General features: G+C 42.8%; 1 protein-coding gene across 8 annotated transcripts in view; it reads left to right on the forward strand.

Annotated features, from left to right (window-relative positions):
* The window catches only part of LOC110827416 (carboxyl-terminal PDZ ligand of neuronal nitric oxide synthase protein), a 171,726-nt gene that overhangs the window by 109,374 nt on the left and 50,266 nt on the right, over nt 1–12,086 (forward strand). For 2 of the 8 annotated variants that reach the window (XM_022059063.2, XM_087341098.1), the window contains exon 2: nt 8,339–9,041. The exons of 4 other annotated variants lie outside the window; for them this stretch is intronic. In XM_022059063.2, the coding sequence (XP_021914755.1) occupies nt 8,724–9,041 (318 nt within the window). In that variant the 5' untranslated portion in view covers nt 8,339–8,723. Of the gene's footprint in view, nt 1–8,226; nt 9,042–12,086 lie in introns of those variants that run through there. 2 more of the 8 variants (XM_022059064.2, XM_087341107.1) reach the window with 2 other exon arrangements.

Consider the following 12,086-nt stretch of genomic DNA (forward strand, 5'->3'; position numbering starts at 1 on the left):
TTTTCTTGCCTAGACATGAATGTCGCTGGCACGCACGGGCAGAAGAAGTACTAGCTCGCAACATGGCGTTTGCAGATTTATTATTTCCGAAAGACCTCGCGGGGTCAAACACGATTTGAATTGTCTTCCTTCATGTGACACGAATCTTATATCAGTACATGACTTGCTTACCACTCGATGAGATTTGTTTCGGCGACTATTATCATTGCCTTCTGCGATGTCACAGTGACGTTTCAGAGATGCTTGCTGTTTCCATCATCCTGTTGATATAGACAAGAGTAACTCTGAAACGTCGGTAAACTACTAGACTACGGTTCGATTCCAGGCATGGGCATTAGGGTGGATTTTCTCCTCGTCTCTGCTTTATGACAACTCTTACACTAGACTAGCAGGCACGCATTCTGTGTGGGTAAAGGAAGACGAAAGGTGAAGCTAGTCACTGATAAACATCAACTACCTCCATGCCTCCTATATACCCAGCTGTGTGGTAAAAACAGACGTAGCTTTAATCTTACCCTTAATTCACTGGTTTACTGAGATCTTTGAAAGAGGTTAGGTTGTGGCCGTTTTTGCATAAAATCAGTGTTGAAGGCGATTTAAAATTTGTGAGGTTCTTGTGATATCTGCGTGCGGTTGTTCCCTGATTCAGCTACGTATCAATAATACAGACCAATGGTCGGTAAGGGGTTTATTTTAGCGTTTTGGTTTTGACTTCATTCATCTTTGTTCTTCGAATTCGTACTTTCGTTCATCTGTAGTATGTACATTTCTATTTCTGCGGAACAAATTCTGATGTATATGAATTAACAACCCTTTGAGGCCGAAGATAGTCTGAACTATATTTAAGAATTCAGTCCGTACCGCTAAGAAAACACCACACTTCACCATTACAAATATCAACAGGGTAATTGAATATCACTCCATATTCATTCTGTTTGTGATCAACAGTACCAACATGACGATCTCGAATCTGTCACGAATCAAACAACAAACAGTCTTTTGTATTCTGATCCAGATGGATCCAATCCATATACTCCTGCCTTTTTCCCTTAAGGTCCATTTTAATGTTTCCGTTCCATGTTCGCCTAGGTCTTTTGAACCGAAACTGTTTCCATTTCTCATTTCAGCCCTTCCATGCGTTTTGCATCAGCTTGTCACTCAAGTTGTAACATAACATAATTACGTAGGAAACCTTAAAATGCTCCTCTTAAGCTACAAGATGTTTTGACGCGCGTGTGTCGAAAAATCCCGTTGTAAGGTGAGGAGGACGCACGCTCCCGATTTATCGATAAGTTTACAGATTTCCACTTACGGTATGGCGCAGGGGTAGGCAACCCGCGGGCAGCATGTGGCCTTCGAAATCTTTTTTTATGCGTCTATTCCAGAGGTTCCCAAACTTTTATACCTTGCCCCCCCCCCCTTAAAACATTTCATAAATTTCACGCCCCCCCCCCTTCCAAAACAAGTGCAAGCAAGACATTGTAAGACAACTAAACTGCCTCAACCAAGCAAAGGATCTTAAAAATGTTTTTCCATATTTCGTTAAAAACGTTTTTCATACAAACAACCCCCCCCCCCAAAAAAAACCACTCGCCCCCCAGGGGGGGGCACACTTTGGGAACCTCTGGTCCCTTCACATCCTTTTGGAATTGTTCAGTGCGAGAAGGGCAGAAAATGTCTGCTGCTGATGATATGTGTGTGTTCGTGCGTGCGTGCATAAGCGTAAGGACAAACAATTACAAAAATATGTTTCAAGGGAACAAATAACATTGTTTAGACGTGGATCTATAAAGTTACAGTCGCGAAGCTGCGAATGAAATTTAACGAAACAATAAGAAAATTACTGCCATGCAAATCACTGAAGTTTTATAAAACTGGCAACGCCTCGAAATCAGAACTGTTTGAACGTTAACAATGAGCTGTTGTCCGTTCGATTCACAAGCGATTTCCATCTGCATTGTTATCTCTTATCTCAGATCCTCGACTAAAAAAAATGCGAACAGCCGATTCGGCTCGCGGTAATCAAAATGTTGCCGACCCCTGGTCTAGCGCGTGAGTCACGCTTCAGAAGAACGTTTTACACGCGTGTTTATTTGGTTCACCGAATGAGCTCGTTTTATTAATGGACATGAGTTCATATCCCGGCAATTGCCTTCCTGATGTGTCATTTCACAAAATGAGTGAGATTCTTGCCGCGTTTAATAATCTGTCGACAACAATCAAGCAGAAGCAAGTTATGAGAGCGAACTTCGTTTTATCAGCAGTACGTAGACTCTTGGGTTTACTGCACTCACGCTGGTCGCTGGCTGTTTATTTGAGCAACGTGTTTCGAAGCAATGTGGCCATCATCATGATGTTCGTGACCCCCCCACCCCGCTTCAATGTCATTGCACTAAGGGTGTCCTCCCCGATGTCACTAAACAACGATAAAACTATATATTTCGTTAAGTCGGCTAAAAGTTAAAATGACAAAATTATCAAAAGTTTTTTTTAATGTTTTAGCGTACGGTCCCGGTGTATATCCTCTGTAAACCGTCTTTTGACCGACTAAGGTTTTGTATTGGTTTTATTCAACGTCTCCAATAACATCCTTAATTACACGCCCTGTTAGAATTAATTATTTCCTAGGTTAATGCCCTACTAATTTTATTCACGCTTTGAGTAGAAACAACATAACCTGCAAATTACATTGAAAGCCATGCTCTTTATCACGTACATTATCATCTAACAGTCAACTGCATGGCCAAATTCCTGGCCCACTCCAGCCTCGCTCATCTGAAAGTCTTTGTAAACGTCTTCTTCTGTTTCTTAATCCACGTGTTTAGTAATTCTGTAGTTTGGGAGATTGCCTTTTCGCGTTCTGTCGACATGTTGAATCCAGTTGATTCCACATTTCATAGTTAGGTATTTAGTTCCTTTAATACGTCTTCGTTTCTGGATTAGTCCATCCAAGTATATTTTTCGTTTCAGCTGCTGTAATTCTGGTTTTGTCTTTGCTGCATTCTACAATTTCAGTTGCCAGCCCTCTATTGGCTGATTCAAAATTTTTGCCCAGTTCTGTTTGTTCCTATTGGTTGGAATCACTATTCTTAATTCTTAGCCTTTGTGATAGAAATGAATTAGACTATATTCGAAGTAAATCAGACATGATGTTTTTACAACTTAATAATTTTAATTGTTAACCTTTGTTCATTTCTGACTGAATGTAATGATATTAGTGTGTTATAAATCTGGAATCTTGTTTCTGAAAACAATCCGGCCCGTTTAGTAAACCATCTCTCCGCCAGAGGTGGCAGCCGGCAGGCGGCTGACCGTGGCGTGTCTGAACAAACAAACAAACACGATTGCAACAATAAATAGAAAGTAAAAACGTTATGAAATAGAGACAGAACAAAACCACACAGCAAACAAACATCATGAAAAGCCTGGAGGCAACAAAACACGGCAAATAAATAAGAAGACCCAGAATATTGGTGAAGACTTTTGACGTCAGAAATAGAGTAGTGACGTAAGCCGGCCAGGCGATGAGTTCATGCCCGGCATCTCCGTATTTTTCCAGATACTCCTTCCCTCAACGCGATGCAGATTTTAGCCTGTTTTCTAGACACTGAGATTCGACGTGTTATTGTCAAATGAGCGTCATGAATCATTTTTAGTTAACCCGGATTCACCACGCACGACCTTCGTCCGACGGGTAACGTGATGTCTCTGGTTTGGATGGATGTGAAGTTGCTCTGTTATTTTGAAGATAATAAATTACTTAAAACCGAATGTTTCAGCCCGTGAACAATTAAGTGACCAGAGTAGCTTCGTGATTTATGCATTCACTAGCTGTTCTCGGGTTATTGAAATCCAGAGGCGACATAGATCAGACCTGTCGAAATATTCTGGGCAGTGGAAAAGAAATGTGTATTTTTTACAATTCCTACTCTTGTGGATGTCCATCATTATCATTCTTCATAACTTGATAGTCAAGAAATGCCCCTTCTTTATTGAACCCAGAGCTAACCACTGAACCATTTTAATCCAGTCCACATATAACACAGCTCTCTAAGATGGCTTTGAGGCCTGTCATCCCATTTGCACCTCGATGTCCTAAATGGGTCCTTTCCTTTGGGCTTTAATGTACGAATCTGTGCTCACTTCTTGCATGCTACATGCCCCACCAATATCGCAGTTCTTCTTTGATCAGAGTCGTCTGTGGTGAAGAGCACATATTATCAAGTCCTCATTACATAGTTTTCTCCAGGCACTTCTTAGTTACTTAATTCATATACCTACAAAACTAATTTTGGTATATTTAATTACGTTTTATCAACTGCGTTTTACATTGCCTGTGATGGATGGATGATGTTGAATTAAGAGTTTAAAATGACATTGAACGAATCAGTAGTGGCCTGTTTTCAAAAAATTGGGCCATAGATGGGTGGACTGGATAAACTTGTTGCATGTCTCGGTGAATGTAACCTGTCTTCCAGCCGAGATTCGAACCCTTGACGTCTCGGATAGGAATGAGGAGTACTGATGTGTCGGTATGCTTCGAGTCTGAATTTGAAAATAAATACGTCCGTGGATGTTTCTGAGCGAGATATTGCATCAAGCAGTTGAATAGAATCGGTGCTAAATCTTGAGTGAGTGTTTCATCTTGTCGGCTCGCTGACTACCCAGACACCTGTCTGCTACCTCGCCCTTAAGCTAGTCCATTTCGTGGTATTTTAAGCGGTTCGTTTCCTTGAAGATTATTTTCGGTAGTTTGTTTTAGACGAGCTTGGTGGATTCGTGGACTCAGTGACTTGAGAGGGTTCAACCACGTTCATTGTATGAAGCACCTTCCCCCCCCCCCCCCACGTCTTTACAGCAACTACCTGCTAGGCTACTGAGACATTGAAGATTTCTGTCTTCTGGGTTGTTGCGCTGAATTCATCGCCCTGATTACGGAGGCAGTATGACCTCTGAAACGTTGGTAAACATCGACCAGACTACACAGCGCAACAACCCAGAAAACAGAAATCTTCATATTGATCGCCCTGATGACGGAGGCAGTATGACCTCTGAAACGCTGGTTAACATCGACCAGACTACACAGCGCAACAACCCAGAAGACAGAAATCTTCATACTCATCGCCCTGATGACGGAGGCAGTATGACCTCTGAAACGCTGGTTAACATCGACCAGACTACACAGCGCAACAACCCAGAAGACAGAAATCTTCATACTCATCGCCCTGATGACGGAGGCAGTATGACCTCTGAAACGTTGGTAAACATCGACCAGACTACACAGCGCAACAACCCAGAAGACAGAAATCTTCATACTCATCGCCCTGATGACGGAGGCAGTATGACCTCTGAAACGTTGGTAAACATCGACCAGACTACACAGCGCAACAACCCAGAAGACAGAAATCTTCATATTGATCGCCCTGAAGACGGAGGCAGTATGACCTCAGAAACGTTGGTAAACATCGACCAGACTACACAGCGCAACAACCCAGAAGACAGGAATCTTCATACTCATCGCCCTGATGACGGAGGCAGTATGACCTCTGAAACGTTGGTAAACATCGACCAGACTACACAGCGCAACAACCCAGAAGACAGAAATCTTCATACTCATCGCCCTGATGACGGAGGCAGTATGACTTCTGAAACGTTGGTTAACATCGACCAGACTACACAGCGCAACAACCCAGAAGACAGAAATCTTCATACTCATCGCCCTGATGACGGAGGCAGTATGACCTCTGAAACGTTGGTAAACATCGACCAGACTACAAAGCGCAACAACCCAGAAGACAGAAATCTTCATACTCATCGCCCTGATGACGGAGGCCGTATGACCTCTGAAACGTTGGTAAACATCGACCAGACTACACAGCGCAACAATCCAGAAGACAGAAATCTTCATACTCATCGCCCTGATGACGGAGGCAGTATGACCTCTGAAACGTTGGTTAACATCGACCAGACTACACAGCGCAACAACCCAGAAGACAGAAATCTTCATACTCATCGCCCTGATGACGGAGGCAGTATGACCTCTGAAACGTTGGTAAACATCGACCAGACTACACAGCGCAACAATCCAGAAGACAGAAATCTTCATACTCATCGCCCTGAAGACGGAGGCAGTATGACCTCTGAAACGTTGGTAAACATCGACCAGACTACACAGCGCAACAACCCAGAAGACACAAATCTTCATACTCACCGCTGTGAAAACCTCAAGTCTTACATACTAAGACATTGCTTATGACCGCACGATGTGGTTCAAGATCATTTAAAGAAGAGCTGTGACTAAATGAAGCCAGTCGTCTTTGAATAACTGCTAGTCGCTAAACTGGTCAAGAAATCCATTAAGCTTCATCACTGTCCTTGTCCTCCAACGGGCCTCGTCCCAGCTCCAGTTGAATCCAATCCATGCTCTACTTCCTGGAGATCCACTTTTGTGTTAGCATCTCAGCTACGCTTTAGGCGTTCTCGTTGGCCATTCTTCCCAACTAAGATGTGCTCATTTCTCATCTCTCCGTGCATGCTACATGTCCTTTCCGTCTCACCGCATCCATCGACCTCGGCCGGGTTTAAACCCGCGAGGGTCCAGTGGCGAACACTCTAACCACTAGTCCACCGAGGGCGACTACGCCGATTTAATTCCACTTAATTGTCGTTTTACATTTTTAGATGCATAATTAAACCTAAAAAGAAATTATGTTGCAATATGCAGTGTTTTAATACTAGAACAAACATTATACCGCGCTCTTTGATTTTTACGTTTCGTACAGAATTCTTCGAAGTTTCTGGAGGGGCATTCTCTGCATTGTTTTTTTTTGGGGGGGGGACACAACCACCATTGCTGTTAGGCTATGTTACCTGTACTTGGCATCATTTTGTTTAAAGAAAATTGTGGCATCGGAGTCCTTACACGCAATGGGGTATTAGCGCCACCCTGGACCCGACAACAGCCCTGTTTAGCCCCACAGATTCTCCATAAGACTTCTTTCTCAGACATTCTCAGTGTAGATGATTCTCGCAGTGCGAGAGACTAGTTTTACAATTCCATTGGGAAGTTGTCGCCAGTGACAATAAGGGTAGTTTGCATGATCGCTCTGTTAGCATTATTTATGTCAGGGAATTCAAAGTTGATAGCTGTGGATTGGTGTTCGTGTAAAATTTATTGAAAATCGGTGAAGTGGTTTAAACGCTATTAGGGCCGGGTGACGTAATAACACGGTTCGTTTGAAGTAACTCCTATTTATTTTCAGTGTGGGAACCAGCAGTTTGGAACACACTGTATTTCAGAGGTCTCAAAATTATATGACTGAGCTCTTTGTTGTAAACACCATTTATGCGATTAGACCACATTTATGGGCGCACTGGTTTGGCTCGTGGCCCAAAGAGTGTGGCAACGTCACGGATCATTAACCGAGCGTCTCGCAATATGCGGAAATTCACGTCACACCCGTTAATTGTAGTTTTCGTCTGAAACATTTAATTATAACAGGAACTCTGTCGCCTCTGCACGCAACTGGCATTGTTGGGAGCGTCGAATCCTAGGACGCTGCGGAGGACTGGGCATGCGTGCCGAATTTTTGGAGTAGGAAATGGTCCCTCGGCGGATCGACAGGAAGATGTGAGGTCCGATCTCAGCGAGTAAGATATTGTGAGAATTAGTTTCGAGTGAAATTTTAGGATCTTGTTCAGTGGCGGACGGGCTTTGGTGTCAGCGGCGTTGATTCTTCGGTTTCAGCTGCCACGGTGTTATTTGTGTGCGTGGCTTTCGTTCTGTCAGGTTTCCTACATTGCTTTCAGAGCGTCTTCTCAGAATTCTCTGAGTTCTTTCAGTATTTGGAGTCATGATAAGACACCCCTGTACTCTCCTTCACCCTACGTGAACGAAGCCCCTCGAACCCTTTCGCGTGATAGGACTGAGAAAACCCACGAGAAATGTCATGTCAGACGATATTCCGATCGCGAACTTCTAAAACGAAAGCACGGAGGGCAGCCTGTCGTGAAACTTCGTGCTTTACAGTTAAGTTTATAATGTTGGCAGTACAAGTAGCAAATGATTTCGTGTTCATGTTTAGCCGTTGCCTATAATGTTCGCTTTACGTATAAGCAGATTTTGTATTTAGTTTAGATGATTTAGCCACGAAATATAATGTCAAATTTATTCTTAGTATCGGCGTCTGTTAATATCAGACCAAACGTCGAAAAGTATTTCGGGCAAAATTTCTTTCGAGATAAAAGACAGTCGTTTTATTAACTGCAGGTTTATATTTTTTACTGCAATATTTGTCGGTGTAATCATTACCAGGCATTAATTTGGAATTTGTTACAGTCTGTGTGCTGTAAAGTACGTATTTAATCGGAAGAAAAGTTACGCCCAAATGTTTGTTTTTAATTATCTGATGCCCACTAATTGACGTAGGAAGAACACTTGTTTTTATGTCTTCTTAAATTGTTCCCTTTGAAGCCCAGTAAAATGTGATTGACAGTAAAAGGATGAAGTAACAAAGGACAGTGATTACCCAATAAAACAGATTAAAAAAGTGAAGATCGTAGTAGTTGTGTTTTTCTGCCGCGAGTTGGCAGCATGTAACCAGTTGGCCCCAAGCGAGGATAATGTTAGTAACAGCAGCAGAATTCTTCAAGACCTCGTCGCGGTGATAGCAGTGACGATGTTTGGCGAGTTAAACGCTACATGAGGATCGCAGCAGCGAGTGATGTTGAAGGGGAAGGCAGTTGGCTGCAGTGGAGGCGGTGGTGGTGGCAACAATTGTGCTGCAGACGCGAAGGAGTCCATAGCATCGACCGTTGTGGCGATAGAAAGACCCAGAAAGAAACTATCATTTCGTGAACCAGAAATTATGGGTTGTTACATGAAGGTGAAACAGGAAACGTCAGCAACTTCGACGAGACGCAATAAAATTGTGACACGTGTAGCGATGCCTTCTGCAGCCGCAAGTGGTACATCGGCGCCTGCGCAAAGCAAAAACTGCCTGGAGAACCTCGGTGGCAGTTTTGAGGATCTTGACCTGGAGGTAGGTCATCATGTGTTGATTTGTCACGTGTGCGTTTGTAAATACTTGACTGTGGAGTTCGTAACTCGGTCACTTGTTATACTTGCTTCAAAGTTGCCTAGGACTAATTCGAATCAGAAGTGTATTTTGTTGTATAACAAAATAAGATTTAACCTAATTTCGCATGAGACCAGAAAAATGGCTGCACTTTTCTTTCTTTCTTTCTTCTCTCTTCTTCTTCTTCCTTTCTTTTTTTTCTTTTCTTTTTTGTGCGTTCATTGAAAGAAGTGCATGAAATTTTGATAGAGGCTGTGGAATGGATTTAATTTCTGTTCGTATGGGTACAATATGACCCTTCTGTACATATGGACTGCTTGTTTTTTCCCCAAGAAACTACTTTTTGAAAAAGGGTTTTCGTAACGTAAATTATAAAACTGCGTACAACTTTAATTTAAAACATTTGTCGTTGTGGCAACTGCTTAAATACGTAAAAATGTTTCCTGGCTCTCCAGGTACTGTGAACAGCTGTGCAGCAACATTTTTTTTTTTTTTTTGAATCGTGGACGACAATGAAAATGGCGTTGTGATGATTATTTATGGTATTTTGAACTATAATTGATTGTGATGTTTTAAACTCGTTTTATTGAAAGAATAACGACATTGAATATTACTCTGTATGTACCGACAGGCAGTAGTTATTGCTTTTCAGTGTCTGTCTGTCGATCGGTCGGTGTATTACGTCATGTGTGTGTGTGTGTGTGTGTGTGTGTGTGTGTGTGTGTGTGTGTGTGTGTGTGTGTGGTAATACGATAAGATAAATAAATAAGGTTAATGAAGAGAAGGAGTTGAAACTAAAAATTTATTATGTCTGGCAAGAATAAGAAACAGATGTTATTTAATTGTTCCACCATAAGATACGAGGGTCGCTCATTAAATAATGCCCCACATTTTTTTTCTCAGCCAATAATGAAGATAGAAAAGTGTACTTTTACATGCTTGAGATTTGATGTTTCTCGCGTTCGTGTACGGAGTTTCAAATGATTCCAACCAATGGCGGAGCTGTAGTGAACTGTTAAAATGGCGTCTGTGAACGACTCTCGTTACAAGCAACGAGCTGTAATTGAATTCTTTTTTGCTGAAAAAGAAACTGTGGTGAACATTCATAAATGTTTGTGTGCTGTGTATGGAAGCTGTGCAGTCGATAGGAGCACCGTTGGTCGCTGGGCTAAGAGAGTTAAAGCTTCAGGAAGTGAAGAAACCGAGCTCCATGATCTGCCGCGCTCTGGGCGTCCTGCCACAGCCACCACTCCAGACATGTTGAACCGCGCGGATGCCATTATTCGTGAGGATCGGCGCGTCACAACTCGACAATTGGCCCAACAGCTTTCAGTCAGCAATGGAAGTGTAATTGCAATTATCCGGGCTCTTGCATATTCGAAGGTGTGCGCAAGATGGGTTCCACGAAGTCTCACAGCAGACCACAGGATTCAAAGGAAAACAATTTCTTCTGAATTGTTGGAAGCGTTTTGATGCTGAGGGATCATTACAGGTGACGAAACCTGGATACACCACTTTGAGCCGGAGACAAAAAGGCAGTCAATGGAGTGGCATCACCCTCAATCACCGAGAAAGAAGAAATTCAAGACAACTCCCTCCGCCGGAAAAGTCATGATGACTGTCTTTTGGGACAGTGATGGGTTCATTCTTGTGGATGTAATGCCAAGAGGTGCGAGACGCGTACATCGGGACCCTGAAACCCTCAAGAAGCGTTTCCGACGAGCTCGGCCTCATAAGCATCCAGCAGAAATTTTGCTCCTGCACGACAATGCACGCCCTCACACAAGTCCGAGAACCCGGGAAGAAATCACCAAATTGGGTTGGACGGTGCTGCCCCATCCACCCTCCGACTTTCATCTCTTTGGGCCACTCAAAGATGCTATCCGCGGAACAAGATTTGAAGATGACGAGAGCGTGATTCAAGCAGTGAGGACATGGCTACGTGCACAGGACAAGAGCTGGTACCGGCAAGGCATGCACGCACTTGTTCCACGATGGCGTAAAGCCGTACAAGTTGATGGGGACTATGTGGAAAAATAGTATGTGTAAGGGAAACATTGATTTATATTGTCACTAAATTTCAGCCATCTTGAATAAATATATTCTGAGGAAAAAAATGTGGGGCATTACTTAATGAGCGACCCTCGTATATTAGCAAAAGTAAATAATGAAAGTCAGTGAGGTATTACATCGAACGCATTTCGAAAATTGTCTACTTCAAATTAGGGCATGAATTATAGGTAAGAGTGATGCGCCCCCCCCCCCCCGGGTGTCAGACACGGAAAGGCTGTAACAGGTAGGCAGTATTAGATAAGTGTAATATCTTACCATAATGGAAGGTCATTCTCAATAAGACATCTGCCATTTTAATAATACAGAGTGTCTCAAAAAGATGTATACATACATTCAATGAATTAAATGAAACATTTTAATCAACTAAACCATTACGTACGTCAGTATTTTCTCTGTGAATTAGGAAATATAGTGTAGGAATTCAAAATGGCCGCCATCAGCTTCGTGACAGAGTTGACAGCGGAGGGCAGTTGGCTGACAAGCGACCACCAAAGTTGTTGCTCTGTGTACATCTTTTTGGGACATGCTGTATATTTATATGAGTATTTCTGGGAACAGCTTACTAGGCCTGACGTGTGTCTGATTATTTGCATCTATTTACAAGAGGCCAGTAACACCTACAAAGTAATATTTATACAACGTGATTAATCGCTTATGTTCTAAACGTGTGGCACTTCGGATTGTGGTCTTCCGGGTTATGACTCCACCTAGGTGCCACAACCAAGAGGAGCCCTGTTTTTAAATTTTGGTGAAGTGTGCCAGAAACCCTAACACATTCTAGCACAATAAAATTAAAATGGCGGAGTTCCTAATCACCAGTGCAGTTTACGTTTTTGTTAAGCCGTGTTTTTGTACACTCCGATGGGGTTCGAAAGTTGCAGTACCAGCAGTTCACTGTAGGTAATGATGCCTGGCTGTGTACGAACACATCGCACG

The sequence above is a fragment of the Zootermopsis nevadensis genome, unplaced genomic scaffold, assembly GCF_977971745.1.
Source record: "Zootermopsis nevadensis isolate Lab colony 2312 unplaced genomic scaffold, Znev_1.0 Znev_ptg000003l, whole genome shotgun sequence".
Classification (NCBI taxonomy): domain Eukaryota; kingdom Metazoa; phylum Arthropoda; class Insecta; order Blattodea; family Termopsidae; genus Zootermopsis; species Zootermopsis nevadensis.